The sequence below is a fragment of the Tasmannia lanceolata genome, unplaced genomic scaffold (genome assembly GCF_043159265.1).
Source record: "Tasmannia lanceolata isolate RefF3 unplaced genomic scaffold, GAP_Taslan_0.1 ptg000023l, whole genome shotgun sequence".
Taxonomy (NCBI): Eukaryota; Viridiplantae; Streptophyta; class Magnoliopsida; order Canellales; family Winteraceae; genus Tasmannia; species Tasmannia lanceolata.
This window is the reverse complement of record NW_027518700.1, coordinates 5,391,170-5,408,816: the sequence shown is the minus strand read 5'-3', so window position 1 is coordinate 5,408,816 and position 17,647 is coordinate 5,391,170. Positions and strand designations below refer to the sequence as shown.

Below are 17,647 nucleotides of genomic sequence, written 5' to 3'. Positions count from 1 at the left end.
GGGCTTAATCACACGAGTATGGAATCTGGCTCTAGAATTCACGTCTATTCTCTCTTCTCTTACTTGTTTTAAGTCTTGATTTTAAGGGTATCATGTCCTCGGTTGTTATACCCCTTTCCGTAGTTATTGTTCTAAGGATTGGGGAGTGGTCTTCTTTCTGTTTTGTATCATCTTTCTTTAATTAATAGGGGAGTGATAAATCGACTCCCCATGAATTCTAGAGAGAGAAAGAGGAGAGAGATAGACACACGGGGAGTCGATTTATCACTGCCCTAATTAATATTGTGGTAGGGGTCCGCCTAACCCTAGCTTACCAACAAAAGAAATAATAAAAATTCTCCAATATGTTGGAATAAAGCATGTACTCCATTGGTGGCCGGTTGGCATTTTGTCTAAAGATTCCAACCGAAAAGAAATACAAATTCTTCTCGATTAGAGAGGCTTGGAAAAAAAGGTTCTAAAAGGTTGCACAACTGCCGTTTAAAAATGAGCTCTCCTCATCCCAAACCTTTTTCCTGAATCTTGTGTGATTGAGGAGGATTTGGGCGGGCCCCCCTTTTCACTCAAATTTCCATCCTCTATTTTTCTGCTCTCCACCTTTTAAAAAACCCTTCCACTTTCCATTTAAACCCTAACCATATTATAAGGTTTTTATTTCAGTAACCAGTTTCTCTGATTTGCTAGGTTTAGATCCACTCTTTTTTTCTGATCCCTCTTTCGCTCAACAACATTAAAACCCTAACCCTAGATTTTTCATTCAGTAAGCAGTTACTCTGATTTGCTAGGGTTAGATCCACTCTTTTCGGATCGCTCTTTCCCTTTCTTTTCTTTTTTTCAATTTCGTTAAAACCCTAACCCTAGGTTTTTCTTTTCAGTAAGCAGTTACTCTGATTTTTTCTAGGGTTAGATCCATGGAAGAACAGTTAAAGACATCTGAAGAAGGTCTTTCGTCAATTGGTTCTTCTGTTATTCCAATCATTAATCGATTGCAAGATATCTTTGCGCCGCTCGGGGTTTCATCGGATATTGAATTGCCTCAGGTAGCTGTTGTTGGGAGTCAGAGCAGTGGGAAATCGAGCGTGATTGAAGCGTTGGTAGGGAGGGATTTTCTTCCACGCGGCGCAGGTATCTGCACAAGGAGGCCTCTGGTTTTGCAGCTTGTTCATCACCCAAGGAGGTCAGATACTACGGATGGAGTAGAGTGGGGCGAGTTTCGGCACTTGCCCGGGAAGCGGTTCTTCGATTTTATGGAAATCCGTCGAGAAATTCAGGTGGGTTTGGTTATTGCCTTATACGTAATTCTTTTGTCTATGAAATGTTGTAGAAGGAGTAAGTTTTTTACTCCCTCTGTGCTTTCACTTTCTCGATTATTGAGTTTCAGCTGCTTTTTGACAGTTATGTTTAGCCCTTTTCCCAAAATATAGTTACAAGAAGAAGAGGACATAGAACCTTGCCTCTAACCCAACAAGATACATGAAAAGGAAAAATAGGTGGTAGAAGAGAGAGAAAGGGAAGAGAGAGAAAGAGAGAGAAATGTAATGATCAAACAGGACAAGACATATTCCACTCTTCTCCCTTCTAAAATCCACCAAAATGGAGGTTTTACATTGGAAGATTAGTGGAGGGGACAATTCCGCCACGTAGGTGCCACGTAGGAAAAAAGCTAATGATGATGTCCCCTCAATGTCTTGATGTCAAATAGAATTTGAGCTCAAATTTGACAACCAAACAACATTTGGCATTCCATATCCCGGAAAATGCCCAGCCGTCTTCCACTTTTTTTGCAACCAAACAGGGCCCTAGAGTTCTTTGGGCGAGTGGCTCATTCCCAAAAGACTAGCTCGTCTAGAGTTCTTGGGGAGACTAGCTCATTCCCAAAAGACTGCATTAGTATCGGTGTCACAAGCATGATTTGCCAAGCAGTCCGCAACAAGATTACCTTCCTTGAAAATGTGAGTAATAATAAAATTCATAGCAGATACCCTTTTCTGAGTGTTATGTTGTTGACCTAATGGTATTCTTGTTTGTTTTGTCCTTGGGATTTGTTTAAATTCTAGTCTTGGTGTCTCTGACAGTTGATGGCTATTGTTCTCGCGAAAGTTGGAACACAATGCAACGGTTGTTTTTCCTTGTAGAGAGGGCTTGGATTTTGGTTCGAACTTGATTCCAATAAATCACCGATAATTTCAATAAATGACATTTTGTTGTCACTTTCCTGACTTGCTTTGACACTATGATAAAAACAATGAAAACATTATACTAAAATGACAATTGATTAAATTCATCGCATTGATGTTAAGTTTATTATGTCAATCAAAACAAGGGTGATGATGCACTGGTGTTTAAAGCAAGAGTTTGGCAGTCTCACTATCCAAGGGGTAATTAGATGGAGAGAAAGTGCTTGAATCAGATGGCTCAAGGAGGGGGGTAAAATGCACCACATATTTCCATGGCACTGCTGATGCTAGGAGGCAGTCCAATAGGAATCATAGCCGTTTTATTGATAGGTTTAGGACGGACAACACCAAGGCTATTTCTGATGAGAATGTGGAGTTCTACACACCATCCAGTCAACAAAGTGCGATTTCATACCTAGCCTTGATGGATTGGAGTTCGGCTCTTTGAGCCTTGAGGCCTGCAGTAGCATTGAGACATCATTTCCTGAAGATGAAATTATAGAGGCTGAAATTAGAGGTCCCTCTACTCGAGTTGGAACTTCAACCAGGATCTGATTGTTATTTTTGTAATGTTATATGAGAACTCATTTTTTTGGAAAAAGCTGTGGTTCTTCCTTTAGTTCCCTTGTTCCTATAGTGGAAGGGTAGAGAATTTGTGCAATTTTCACCTGATTATCTCGGTGAGGAGCATCTACAAAATATGGCCAAGGTGTTGGCAAATAGGTTGAGGAAACTGATGGAAGACATCTGAGGAAAGTGATAGAAGACATCATTTCTATCTCCCAATTTGTCTTTATTGCTGTTCATCAAGTTCTTGACGTTGCTTTCAATGCTAATGAGTGCATTTACTCCCTCCACTGATGTGGAGATAAAGGTACCATGTGCAAAATTTACATGAAAAAGGCCCATGACTGAGTTGAATGGGATTTCATTGGTACTTGTATTTGAGGTTTGGCTTTTGGCCAAGATGGCTTAGGTGGATGGGTGCTTGTGTTTTGCATCCTAGTTTTCGATGATGATTAACGAATCTCCTAAAAGGTTTTTCCAAAAGCTTTAGAGTTTTATGGCAATAGAGTCTTTTCACTCCCTCCTCTTTGCGGTGGTGGTTGAGGTTCTCAGTTGGTCGATGGATTAGGGTCTGTGATGTGGTCCCTCCTAGAGGGGCTCAATGTGGGCACATTTGATGATATGGAGATTTATCACTTTCAGTATGCTATGGCTCACGGAATTTTTGTTGCGGCAAGCCAGCCGAGATTCACAATATGAAGGCGATGCTTAGACACAGGCGACATCTGGTAAGAGGATCAGCTTCCACACGTCCTTGGATATGTGAGCGTGTCTTGATGAGGTGGATCTACATCGCCATGCTAGCTAAGTTGCATGGATTCTTTGCCCCCCTATTATGAATCCGTGTCGACATGTTTCTACACACGAATTGGACATGGATTCATGTGGGAGTCGTGGAACACACCCGGATTCTTGACTTAGCCGTGTCCCGCACGATCCTGTTTTTCGGGCGAATCCGACGCATTGTTGTCTGTTTTAAAATGTGAAACCTGTATATTTTCCCCTTTAAATGTGTTTTCTTCTTAACTTTTTAATTTAAACGCAGAATCCATACTCTTTTATTAAACACCCTAGCGCCTCGACCCTCCCCCCTCAAATTTTTCATGAACACACACACATGTGTGTGTGTGTGTGTATATATATATATATATATATATATTTCAATTTTCAAATTTTTTTTCTTCTTAATTTTAAAAAAATTACCGAATCTGTGAATCCTATTTTTTGAGGTTTGCCGAATCCGACACCTCGAATCTGTGTCTGATCCCGACACTCGAATCCGAAGCCATGCAACACAGCACACTAGCATTATGAGGTGTAGTGTGGGGGTAGCCCCCGTGTACTTACCTCTGGTTTCTCTTATGTTGGGATGCATGTCTGTTGATATGTGGGACCTGATGGTGGAAATATTTGAGAGAAGTTTGACCATGTAGAAGAAGAGTTTGCTCTCTTTGGGCGGCAGAATCACCTTTTTTTTAAGGCAAGGTTAGCAGAATGCCAGAATCACCTTGACCAAGGCTGTCCTCAATAACCTACCGACATATTTTTTGATGGACCTTGCATTGATAATTTGGGGCCATGGCATCATAAGGGACCATAATGGTTTGATCAGCATTGCGTTCTCTGGTCCCGGGTGTGTTGTTGCTTCTTCTAAGGCCATCACCACCTTCTAAGGCGAAGGTGATGGCATTGCGATTTGGCATTTGTTTTCTTATGGAGAAGCTTGTGGCTCTCGCCATCTTGGAGGGTGATACCCTCTACGTGATCCGAGCGATTTAGATGAAAATTTATTTGTGGCAATTTACGGATGCTATTGAGGAGGTGCTTGATCGGATCACGAGACAGTGTTACTTTTTAGTATGTCCTTTGCTTGGCAAACATAGAGGATGATGATCTTGCTCGTAGTGTGGTGTTTCCTGGGATAGGCTGATTTTTTTTTTTGAATGGTGGGATAGGCTGATTATTAGTGTTGTTTTTTCATTCCAACTCCATGTTTTTTCTTCTTCTTTGGAATGGTAGGCAATATCATTAAAAGAAAAGACCGAGGAGGCCTAAAAAGATATGGAGAACAAAAAGGATAATACAATAGGAAATATCCACCACCTGTGTAATAAGAGAAATCATCAGGCTGGAAGAAAATAAAAAAAGTCGACCCTCTAAAAAAAGTCGACCCTCTCCTTTGAAACCCCGTCTCTAGCTAGCTTATCGGCCACATCATTCGCCGATCGCCTAATGTGATGAAAAGAGATCGTAGTACCCCCACCTTGTCTTGAATTTCATCAAATAAGGAGCAAACCTCCACGGGCTAGAATGTGAGCCCTTGAGCCATCTTATGACGTTTAAGGAATCCCCTTCTACCACCACCTTGTTCAAATCTATAGTACCAAGGAACTTAATACCTTGATGGATGGCCCGCACTTCAGCGTCATTTGCATCAGCTACTCCTATAGGACCTGAATATGCCCGCCTTTCTGCTCCAAATTCATCCCTAAGCACTCCTCCAATACTGGCGGGGCCTGGATTTTCCATACTTGACCCATCAAAGTTCAATTGCAGGAATCCATGAGGTGGGTGCTCTCACTCTTGGACTATCTTGGTACCTTGTGATGAATCACTACAAATCTCCTTCCATCCATACAATAAGTCATAGGCAGAGACAAAACTAAAGCATGGCAGTATTCTCCCATGAGATAGTCCTTGCTATAGCCTTGTTCTAAATGAAGAGTGGCCTCTTTGAATATGCTTTAAACACACGAGCATTTCTCTTCTTCCACAACACCCAAAATTGTAGCAAGAAGGGAAACCTTCCATAGAATCTTACCTTTCTTCCTCCATGGGACCAAGGCCCTACTTTCTAATGATTCTATTAACTTTCTGGGATGACCCAAGCGATATCAAATCTGGACAAAATTTTTCCCCATACTTCTCTTGCCACCCTACAATGCAAGAGGATGTGATCCGCTGATTCTCCAGATTCAATACACAACGCGCAATGGTCTAGGATCATCATCCCTCTGAATCTCAAGAATTCAATCGTCTGAATTCTCTGAATTCTTTGAAGAGATCTTTGAATTTTTTGAAGAGAATTCAGACTATTATCTTTATCTTTGCCTTCTAGCTTGGGTGCCCTTTTTCTCCCATTTTATCTTTGCCTTCATCCTCTTTAGTGACCACCTTCATCATTAATGAAGTTGGAATATCTTTCCATTTTTACTAAAAGGGCGGCCCAGTGCACGAGGCTCCCGCCATTGCGGAGTCTGGGAGGGCTAGATGTACGCAGCCTTACCCCTGCTTTGCTGAGAGGCTGTTTCCATGACTCAAACCCGTGACCACCATGTCACAATGGAGCAATCTTTCCATTTTTACTACTTTTCAAAAATAAAATGAAAATACCCTTGTATGGGAAAATATAAAAAAGAAAATAATAAAGTAATAATGCAACAAATAAAGTAATAATAGAACAATAATTGAAACATCCACAGAGGGCCTAAACTTGGAGTGATGCTTTGCGGCTATTTCTGGTGTGGAAAACTGGTGGTGGTCATAGTGAGTTGTCTTTCACTCTTTCTTCCTTTTCACTCAATTGATCTCTTTTTCTTTTTTTGATGAATTCACTTAATTAAACTCTAATTGTCTTGGATTTTGTGGTGCTTTGTGTTGTTTCAAATTTGGTGTCCATTTTTTTTACGTGGCTAAAAGATATAACTTTTTATAGGAGTAAAGGGATTCTATCCTTCTAGGTGCTTCTGGGCCAGGAAGGTATTCTTTACACCGCATCATACCTCAGGCATGACCATGCCACATCACAACGTTTGTCATGCCAATAGTACACATGCTGTGGTTTCAGACCCATGTCTTTTTATTGAACTTGTTATTGTTGAGAGGCTGCTAGTGAGGTTCAAATCTTGAGGACATTGTAACTTTATCTGTTCTTTATTGCATAGTTTCATAATTCATCCGCATCATTGTTGACTCGTCTTAGTTGAATCCCTTTTACACTGGCCTCATTCTTCTCTGAGCCTGCATTTTTCCCTAGAAAGTCAATTAAAACTCCTTTTGACTCTTCCGATTTATGACCACTCAAACTAAGTACATCAAGGTTATTTTTCTCTTGCACTTGTCTGATTATACTGCTTCCAATTCATTTTTTAGTTATCGGTGCATTTGGTGTCATTCATGTTGTGCATATTTTCCGATATATCTTCCATCAAAATGAGCATTATTCATTTCTGGTAATGTTATGGATATGGTTTTGTTTTTCTCTAACGCCCACATTCTATTTGTTGTGTCTTTTTTTTTGAATGGTTCTATTTCTTGTGTCTTAAGGGTTAATCGTTTAACTAATCCAAATTCTGAGGTATTGTAACAAGCTGTCTGAGTTAGTTACTGAATAGTGCAGGCTGAGACTGAAAGAGAAGCAGGAGCAAATAAAGGTGTCTCCGATAAACAAATTCGTCTAAAAGTGTTCTCCCCAAATGTCCTCACTATAACCCTTGTTGACTTACCTGGAATTACAAAGGTTCCGGTTGGAGATCAACCTAGTGATATAGAAGCAAGGGTTAGAACAATGATATTGTCCTACATCAAGCATCAGACCTGTATAATATTGGCAGTTACACCTGCTAATTCTGATTTAGCAAACTCCGATGCACTTCAGATGGCGAGAATTGCTGACCCTGATGGTAGGTTGTTTTACATAATTAAATATTTGGGTCACCATTCCAAAAAATAAAATAAAAAATATTTGGGCTACTCTTGGTCTTCTTAACTTATCGTGACTTGCGCCATTTGAGTCAGTAAATCTAAATGCTTTTGGTTTACTCTGGGTTCTAGTTTTTTGCCTGACCTGGTCCAATGCTACTCTTGGTCTTTTTTACTTGTCGTGACTTGCACCATTTGAGTCAGTAAATCTAAATGCTTTTGGTTTACTCTGGGTTCTAGTTTTTTGCCTGACCTGGTCCGATGCTTCCTTGATGTAAATTTTATCACAGGTTCCCGGACAATTGGTGTGATTACCAAGGTTAGTCTGCATTCGTTTCAAAATAAATTGCAAATGATTTTATTTTTGGTATATTTGTATCATTATTGATGCCTGGGATAAATAGTAACAACCTTATATATTTTTCTCTGCCATCAGCTGGATATTATGGACAGGGGTACTAATGCATGCAATTTTTTGCTTGGAAATGTAATTCCTCTCCGTCTTGGTTACATTGGCGTCGTGAATCGCTGTCAGGAGGTAGCGAATTCTCGGAATCCTTCAATTTTGTATTATTTTTGTGACTCCATCTTTTCAATTTTTTTCACTGCTGATATAGTTATCAGATGAATTACAGCTGATGCTTTTAAGTTGAAATGTTTCGTCTCTAGAGTCCACGAATTAATCTTTCTTGCATGACCACAGTATTTTACAGTCACCTGCAAATCTACAGTTGAATTCTTGTGAGGGAATTGGTATTATTAGGATAACGACATTTTGTATTAAATATATGTTCTTTTATTGATTGCAAGTTGGGTCATTTGAAACTCACTCTGTTGAATGATATTCTGTGATAGGATATTGCAAAAAATCGGAGTGTTGCTGAAGGACTTGCCTATGAGGAGGACTTCTTCCTCAGTCATCCTGTAGGTTTCACTATCTCAAATATCAGTTTGAGCTTAATACTTGTGGTATAGTTTCAGTTCACTAAAATGTCCAACTTGTTGGATGATTTCTTTTAATCACAGGAATATCACGGTCTTTCTTATCACTGTGGCATTCCTCAATTAGCAAAGAAGTTGAATCAGGTTCATTTCTTGCCAATTGTTTTGTAGAATTCTATGTCATTCAGTAATTATGAAGTCATCTTCTGAATTGATACAGTTCCTCAGATACATTTTTTCTTTGCCAAACACTTTATTGGATGATGTTGGTCACTTTGGGTGTAAAACTTTTTTTTTTTGGAAATTACTTTGGGTGTAAAACCATATATTTCATCAACGACCATGTCTTATATTCATGCTTGGTGGTTTGAGTTGGTTCGGGTTAGGGTTTAGAGGCTACATTTAGATTGGCATGTAGCCTATTTGTTTCCTCACCTTTTGCTGCTCACCTTGATTTTCTGTATGAAAATCTTTTCATGGGTTACCATTCAAAAAAAGAAAAAAAAAAGGAAAAAAAAATCTTTTCATGGGTTACTCGACCCGCAAAAACCTGTAGCTCGCCATCTTTGCTGTACACATTGTATGTGTATGGTGATAGGGACCGATGATCTGGTGGCCGCCAAATGGATATGTTGTTGAAAACCATTCTCAAATACACAAAGCTAGACATCTAATTGCCTTTTTTAAAAATAAAAAATAAAAAATCACAGTTTCAAAACTCTCCGCATCACGTAGACTCACTTCTACCTTGGCCGAGTTTTACTGAATCAGAACTTCTTTGACTTTTACGTGTTATCACTGTCTCAACCAAGTACTTGGCTGCGCCTCACCGAGTCGACTAGGATTTGGCTTGATTGCATTTTGGGTTGCCTCTACATGTTAAAACACTGCGTTGAATTTGCAGTTCTGCTGTATATTTACCTCTTAACCCTCCATTTATGGCCACTGATTTCTTGGCTTAGCTAGTCCTGTGAACATTGTTGCTATGGCTCATCAATGTGGTGGTCCACCACATCAACTGTCGCAATCACCTTACACATGTACAGTGAAGATGAAAATGAGGGGGAACCTTGATTTTCTACTCCTCGAGCAAGCCATGATAACAAAACTCATTTCGATACCGTGGGAGCTTTATTTGCATTTCTAATCTGCACGCAAATAAAATTTGATGCAACTAGCAATGTAAAAAATACATCCCTGTTGTAAATAACCCAGGAATTTAATACTTTGCTAGAGCTTATACCCTGGAAATTTCAATACCGAAAATTTCAGGCTGCACGAATTTCAGGCTACTTCTGAAATCTCTATGCACATAAAATCTGAGGTTTCTGAAATTTCAAGATTGCACCAAATTCCGCCCCGCAAAAAATTCAGTACCCTGAAAGGGTCAGACATGAAATTTGTTCAGTTTCCCATCAAGTGTGGACGAATCGTCCAAACAAGAATCATACAATAGGGAATTAGGTACACAAGAACTGGCTAAAAATTAAAAAAATTATTAGACAGTCCATGAATCCCTTCTTCTAAAATTTCTGATACGTCAAATATTAGGACCTATTATATCCTAGAAAGAATCAATCTCAATCCATACCTTGGTGGATCTTTGTATTTGGATGAGGTTCACTCGAAATTGGACCCAAATATGCTTACGTACTACTGCTTTTAGGCCATAATTTTCTTTTTTCCTTTTTGTAGTCCTGTAATATGTCTTGATTGTCTTTGGTGTAGTTTTATGCTGAATTTCTGCATCATTCCCCTCAAGTTGGATCGAACTTGCCCTTGAGTTGTCATCTTTAAGTTCCGACATCTTTTGGTAAAGTAACTTTTGCAAGTCTTCTTTTTAAAACCACGGTTGATTGTAGGTGAGTTTTTTTCATGTTTTCTGATAATTAACTTCAGAAAAGTCTAAGCAATGGTGCTGCATATCTCTCAGGTTTCATAGACAAAGCGTAACTGAGAATTATTGATCTTGAATTTTCCTTCGAGCTTTACTTGTCCACCAAATGGGACAAATCAATTCTTTGCATCTCTTTGTTCCGACTGTATAAAACATCACTCGTCACTCTTGCTAGGAGATTCCAATTGTTTGAATTTGGTTCACTGCAGAATATTTCCGAGGTCAGATCAAAGTCCTGACAATTTAAAAATCCTTTGAGGCAAGAAGTTTCCCTTTTTGAACCCCTTTTCATGAATTATCATAGTGATGAAGGCTTCGAGGGATAGAAGACAAAAGTCAATGGTTAGCTTTTGTCCAAAGAAGAAGAAGAACTTCAAATTTTCGGGAAAACTTAAGGTCTCTTCAATCTTTAACAAGATTGAAGAGTTGCCTCGAAAGGGGTTCAAAACTTTAAATCTTTAACACACACATATACATATATATAGCTTATATGCTCTCGAGGGCACAAAACTCATGTGGGCCCACATTGTTAGGATGATCCAAAGCATTCATTTGAAAGGCCCTTACATAGATTAGCTGTGTACAAAAAATCAGCTCCATAGGATCATCCTAATTCCTAACCCATCCAAAAGTGGAGGGCAAAATGGACAGACACTGTTTGTTCACAAATCTGCCCATCCCTCCACTTTGGACGGGTTAGGATGATCCTATGGAGCTGATTTTTTGTACACAGCTAATCTATGTAAGGGCCTTTCAAATGAATGCTTTGGATCATCCTAACAATGTGGTCCACATGAGTTTTGTGCCCTCGAGAGCATATAAGCTATATATATGTATATGTGTGTGTTAAAGGTTTAAAGTTTTGAACCCCTTTCGAGGCAACTCTTCAATCTTGTTAAAGATTGAAGAGACCTTAAGTTTTCCCGAAAATTTGAAGTTGTTCTTCTTTGGACAAAAGCTAACCATTGACTTCTGTATTCTATCCCTCGAAGCCTTCATCACTATGATAATTCATGAAAAGGGGTTCAAAAAGGGAAACTTCTTGCCTCAAAGGATTTTTAAATTGTCAGGACTTTGATCTGACCTCGGAAATATTCTGCAGTGAATGGTTTTTTGTACACACCCTATCTATGTAAGGGCCTTGCAAATGAATGGTTTGGATCACCACAAAAATTGTGCGCGCGAGCGCACAATCATTTTCCTCATTTTATATATATATATATATATATATATATAGAGAGAGAGAGAGAGAGAGAGAGAGAGAGAGAGAGAGAGAGAGAGAGAGAGAGAGAGAGAGAGAGAGAGAGAGAACGGTTCCTACACATATGTGTAGAGAGTTCTCTACACACTAGCTTAAAATACAGTGGGGGCCCACATTGTTTGGATGATCCAAGCCATCCATTTTAAAGGCCCTCACATAGATAGAGTGTCTACAAAAAATCAGATCCATGGGATCATCCCAACCCTACGATTTGTGGAGGTAAAATGGATGTCTTTAAACCTTCACAAATTAGTCCATTTTTTGCCTCCACAGTTCGAATGGTTAGGATGATCCTATGGATCTGATTTTTTGTGGACACCCTATCTATGTGAGGGCCTTAAAAATGAATGGTTTGGATCACCCAAATAATGTGCCCCCCACTGTATTTTAAGCTAGTGTGTAGATAACTTATCTACACATATGTGTAGGAACCGTTCTCTCTCATATATATATATATATATACCCCCACTAGTGGTCAACCAAGAGTTCAAAACAAACTAGATGCATGGACTCCTAACTCTTCTAATAGAGTCCAAAACAGCATGGACTTCTAATGGCTGCATTGAGTTAAACTGGACTGTTAATTAAAAAATAAAATAGTTAAACCGGACTGTTAATTATCAAATAAAAGTCTTAACAAAACATGTAACTTAAACCGATATAAAATTCCTAATAGAACAAGTACCTTGAACAAAGAAGCCATTCTAAAAAAAAATAAGAAATAAAATAGAAACAAGTACCTTGAAAATTGTTCATACCCCATTTGAGCCTGGTTTTGGCTCACAAGCAGTCGTCTTCCTTTTTCTGACAGAGACCTTTGTGATTACTAGTCATTCCAGCCTCTGCACATATCGATCAACTACGTGTTCAACTTGGACAACATGGTGTACTTCATCAGTCCCTCCCTTTAGAAAAGAACTCGCCCACAAGTTCTTAATTCATGCTTCCCATAGTACACTGAAAGATGTTTTATATTGATAAGTGTCACCAATACGCAAATCCAGTGGCAATATCATTAATTTTCTCGAGGATCTCAGAAGGAGCAATCCTTTCATGCTTCAACTTGTAATATTTACCATCATGATATCCCTCCTTGGAAAGATACACCCACGCTTCATCACTAACTTCAAAAGTAAGTTCCCGACATTGTTGATCAACATTCTCTGTGTACCTTGCATCACTGGCCTCGATTTTAGCTCGGCCATGAATAGCCACGAAATCAGCTATCAATGCATCCACCTTCTTATTCTACTTTCCAGTAGTAGTAGGAATGATATCAAGCGGTACAAAGAACAACTTAAAACGAAGAAACACTTTGTCTTGTTTTTGCAACAATTAAGCTCCGACTTGAGCCATGGTAGCACACAATTTCCCATCACCTTAACATGAGACCTCAATATATTTTCCGATGTACAATTCACCTGTTGTCTTGTTTCAGGAAATTTGTTGCAATTATTGTCTGAGCATAACGGCACATATTTCTTTCTTTTATGATTTTTTTCTCATCAAGTGCAACAACCCTCCATGGTTGTAGATCAATCGTTTTTATCTTTCAAGCTCTCTCAATCATGTTTGCTATAATAGGAAGCTCATCCAATTTGGCCGGGTTTTCTAGCATAAGATTTATGTAGTGGGCTGCACATGGGGTATAGGAGAAGGTTTAATATTTAATTTCTAACTTCTTATGTACAGATTTATAACTAGGCTCACTATCAATTATAAACTGCTCGATGTTCTTCGGAGCTACTTCTATATATGTGGAATCAAAAGTGGAAAATAATGCATCAATATTCTTCACTATGGCAGATACTTCGACATATTTAAAGAAAACAACTCCTTTGGGGCAATAAACTAAGAATTTGATTTTTTTTTTTTCGAATGGAGTTTATTAATGAACCATGTTTTGTATTTGTCTATCCATTGCCCATAATACTACAACCAAGGAATTTTCATGAGAACTTGACATCAACCAAGTAGTTATGTATCTCATAAATAATTTTCTTCATTATTGGCCCTCTTAAATCATGGAAAGAGGGTGCCCTATAACCTGATGCTACAATTCCTATTGCATCAAACATTGTTTGTATAGAGAATTGGCAACATTTAAAGCGAGATTGGCATCATAATAAAGCATGTAAATTGTCATGTCAGCCCGATCAATAGTTTCTTTCATTGTCAAAGCACTTTCTATGATTGGTTGGCTCTAGGGGTCTTTCGTGGTGCAAAAAATTGTTTCAACCCCCCATATTTCTTTTTCTTCTTTTCTCTACCTCTCTTCTTTAACTTCTTTTCACTTACGTCCCGATCTAGCTATTGGGGTGTTAGTAATACCAACATCATCATCCCCCTTTACCTTCTCCCACCTCCGCCATAACAATTTTTATCTAGGTTTTTCTCTTGTATTCTTAAAAATTTGAAAATCTCCATTTTACATATGATGGGACCTTATTACATGCCGTCGCATTGCTCGAGACACCACTTCGATGTTCTTTAAATTGGTTCGTATCTCCACCCTATTCCGATGACCTGACAACACTTTACCATAAGCCCCATGTTGGGTCATCCAATATAGCAGGAATAGAAGCAATGGATGAGGCCGTAGGAGTAGAAGCAATGGATGAGGCTCCTCGGCCTTAAACTTATTTTGTTCTTGACATTTAATTAAAATTGGAAAGAAAAATCCAATACAGCTAAAAGAATGCAAAAAAAAAACAAAAAACAAAAATGCTGTATGTATAGTGTATGCAAACTACTCTTTTGAATATACTGTTTTGAAGAATGGCAACTACTCCACTTCCAAGCCTTCCCTTCATGTAGAATTAGAATTAGAATCATTTGGAAGTAGAAAACATCATTTGGAAGTAGAAGAAACACAAAAAAGAATATGAATAAATCCAATATAATGAAAATAGAAGGATTTGACGAAGATAAACACTGTTTGAAGAAGTGAAGAAAATGGGGGATTTGATGGGTTTCTACAGCCCACATTTGTTTAGGGAAGTAAAAAGACACAAAATACCCTTCAAGCGGCTATAAAATAGTCTAAAAGATGAAAAATAAGGTAAAAAAGGGAAAACACAAAAAGAGTCATTGTAAGGCATTTTTAGATTTTTTCAGAAAAGTAAACACTATTTCAGAAGAAACTTGCTGTTTCGCCGTGTTTGTCTTGTTTCGTCCTATACAGACGAAACATGATGAACCATAACGGTACCGTACCGATTTTCCTATTGGTATGAAATGTTTCGTCTATTTTGGAGGGAATGAAATGAGGTTGATAGCTATGTTAACTGCCGTAAACCTTGAATGAGAATTTAAACATCTATTGCCTAACCACCTTCAACTTCCACAAGCATTTAAGCATGTGATTTTGATGGGAGTAATTACTGGTTACTGCTAACTTTCAGTGCCTCATTATTCTCTGTTTTTTTTTTTGTTTTTGTTTTGAAAATGGTCTGAAAAACTACAACAAGTCGAGGTGGCCGTAGCAAAATAAGAAATAAAAACTACAAAGTGTAACCATCAGAAATAGCTAAGGAATTGTGATGCATTCTACATTTACCTAACTCATCAGCTAAGGCATTGGCCAATTTGCGGATGTGAAGAAATTCGATGGGCTTGTCCTTTTTAAAGTCACAAATACCATTGATCAGTTCCCTTTTAAAGTCACAAATACAATTGATCGTGTTCACAAATCTCAATTGGCCGTCACATTACTCAGAGCCCAAGATATGATAACCGCCTAGTCGCTTTCAACCTGAAACTTTTCGCTTCAGATGGAATAATGAATGACAATGCCACAATTTCTCATGATTAATAAGATGTAGCATGTCATGAACTGACATGTGCCATGAACCACCTTCTTTGATTCATTGACCCTTCTTTAACATAATGAAAGTAATGTTGTGGGCCTATATCCTCATGATTATTGTAGTCTGTTCTAGATATTATGGATTAATTGTGATCATCCATTCTGGATCATATGGGACCCACAACCAAGATTGTTCCTTAAACCTTCCAACTGAGTGGGAACGTGATCTAAAATACTAGATTACGTCATCAGGCTCATATAAGTTTCTTTTTTTACCAGGATCTCTCTAACTTAGGACCAATATCAGCCATTAATGTTAGATCATGGAGATCTCATCATTGGAATCAACTTGTGCTCCATCTATGCAAATGAAAATACGTTTGGAAGTATTGGATCATATCTTGTGGCCCACACTTATATTTCTAATCCAGTGGGGCCCGCTTAAGCAAAAATTTCACCAAGCTTTTGGGGTCTACTTGGGTCACCTATAGACACAGTAGGTCCTGGTCCTATGTTTAGTGGAGATTCCGTCCAAAATTTTGAGGCCTATAATTCACGACGGGCTGGACACAAAATTTTTGTTCAAGACCCAAATAAAGGGCTTAGGATCATCTGATCATGGTTAACTGTCATAACTGCACCAGACTCGCGGTGCCCTGCCAGATCAACGGACCTAATCACCATACGCTTGTTCCACATGTGCGATGTGCCATGCTTGTCCTTGTTCATATGGAAAGTTCTATCCCCTCTTGCTTTTTTTCTTACAATGTACTTGCATTATTCTATTGGATTTCTATTTTTACTGGAAATATAGCCAAGTTGTTGAAATGAATGCCTGATACATTCCATTTTATTTTCTACTTTGGTCTCACGTGTCTTTATATTGTTTCCATTTTCAGATTCTAGTGCAGAATATTAGAGCAGTTCTTCCAGGATTGAAGGCTCGGGTGAATTCTCAGATGGTTTCTGTGGGAAAGGAGCTCCATTCATATGGAGAAATTATTGAGTCAAAAGTAAGTTTATGTTCTATTAGACAAGATGAGTACTTGGTAAGAATAACATGTTTTTTAAATTCTAGTTATGCTGGTGTTGTGATGAACTGGTGCCTTTTGGTATATGAAACCTTCTGCTGTTTTTTCGAAAGATGATGCCTAATGCTGTTTTTTTTAATGATTGAAGTCTTATGCTGTTACTCACTGTTTAAAATCTCCCCAAGTCAATTACAGACTCACCTGAGTTGGCTAGACTAAGTTTTGGCCTACAAGATCAGTCAAAAAAAATCCTTTGACTTATCTGAGTCAATGAAATATTTGCTGCATCAATCATTGACTGGACTTAGTTGGATCAGTTTTACCTTGGGTGTGCGAGTACGAGTTTTTAAGCACTGCTGTAACTTAGGCGTGTGAGCACAAACTCGTTATGAATTCAATTAACAAACTATAAGTATTTTACTTTATAATAGTTTATCTTTCTTTCTTCTTATAGAACTGCCTATGTCATCTGACTTAACTATTCTTTCTGTCTTCATGTCATTAATTAAATAGGCTGAACAAGGGACCCTTCTATTGAAAATTCTGACAAAATACTGTGAAGGTAACCTCCATTGTTCCATGACGTTGTTTTTATTGAATTTTAAATGTAATATTTCATGTTACATCTCTAACTATCGCTTTTTCTTTCATTTGGCATCTGTCTGCATTTCATGCAACACTTGCAACTTCTTACAGCTTTATTCTCCATTTTTTAATACTGCTGTTATCTTTCCTCCATACATTAGTATTGCTTTGTCCTTTAACTAGCGGACATTGGTATCGGTTCAAGGAGCTTTGATCATAAAACACGTTAGTTTATTTTATTTTTCATGCCACTTGTGGTTGGCGTCCTTGATAAGTGCATTATCTCTGTAGCCTTATCCTGGTTTACTTCACAGTATGGATTTCTGTTCTTAATAAATTCTTCGTTACTGTTATTAAACAAATGAAGAAACTGTCAGTCTTGGCCAGATGTGAGTATCCCTTCTCATGCTGTTATGATTACAATGTTCACAATGGTCTCCAACAGATTAAGTTTTCAGAGTAATTGGCAGTTTGACATGGGATCAGAGCAAAGGTCCTGAGTTCAAAACTCCTTGATATGAAAAATCCACATGCAATGGCCAACCCAAAAGAGGGGCTACATGTGCCACGTGTAGGCCAACCCTAAAAAGAGGGGCCACACATGAGGGGGAGTGTTAAAGTATAAAAGATTAATTAACGCCATCTCCAACAACTTAAGCTTTTGGAGTAATTGGTAGT

At 38.4% G+C, this 17,647-nt stretch overlaps 1 protein-coding gene across 5 annotated transcripts in view; it reads left to right on the top strand.

The window, feature by feature from the left end:
- The first annotated feature begins 461 nt into the window (after positions 1-461).
- The window catches only part of LOC143856794 (dynamin-related protein 3A-like), a 38,198-nt gene continuing 21,012 nt past the window's right edge, over positions 462-17,647 (top strand). For 2 of the 5 annotated variants that reach the window (XM_077367075.1, XM_077367079.1), the window contains exons 1-8: positions 462-1,271; positions 7,144-7,426; positions 7,736-7,764; positions 7,882-7,983; positions 8,301-8,369; positions 8,472-8,531; positions 16,253-16,366; positions 16,898-16,946. In XM_077367075.1, the coding sequence (XP_077223190.1) occupies positions 912-1,271; positions 7,144-7,426; positions 7,736-7,764; positions 7,882-7,983; positions 8,301-8,369; positions 8,472-8,531; positions 16,253-16,366; positions 16,898-16,946 (1,066 nt within the window). In that variant the 5' untranslated portion in view covers positions 462-911. The remainder of the gene's footprint in view (positions 1,272-7,143; positions 7,427-7,735; positions 7,765-7,881; positions 7,984-8,300; positions 8,370-8,471; positions 8,532-16,252; positions 16,367-16,897; positions 16,947-17,647) is intronic. The other 3 variants (XM_077367077.1, XM_077367076.1, XM_077367078.1) reach the window with 3 other exon arrangements.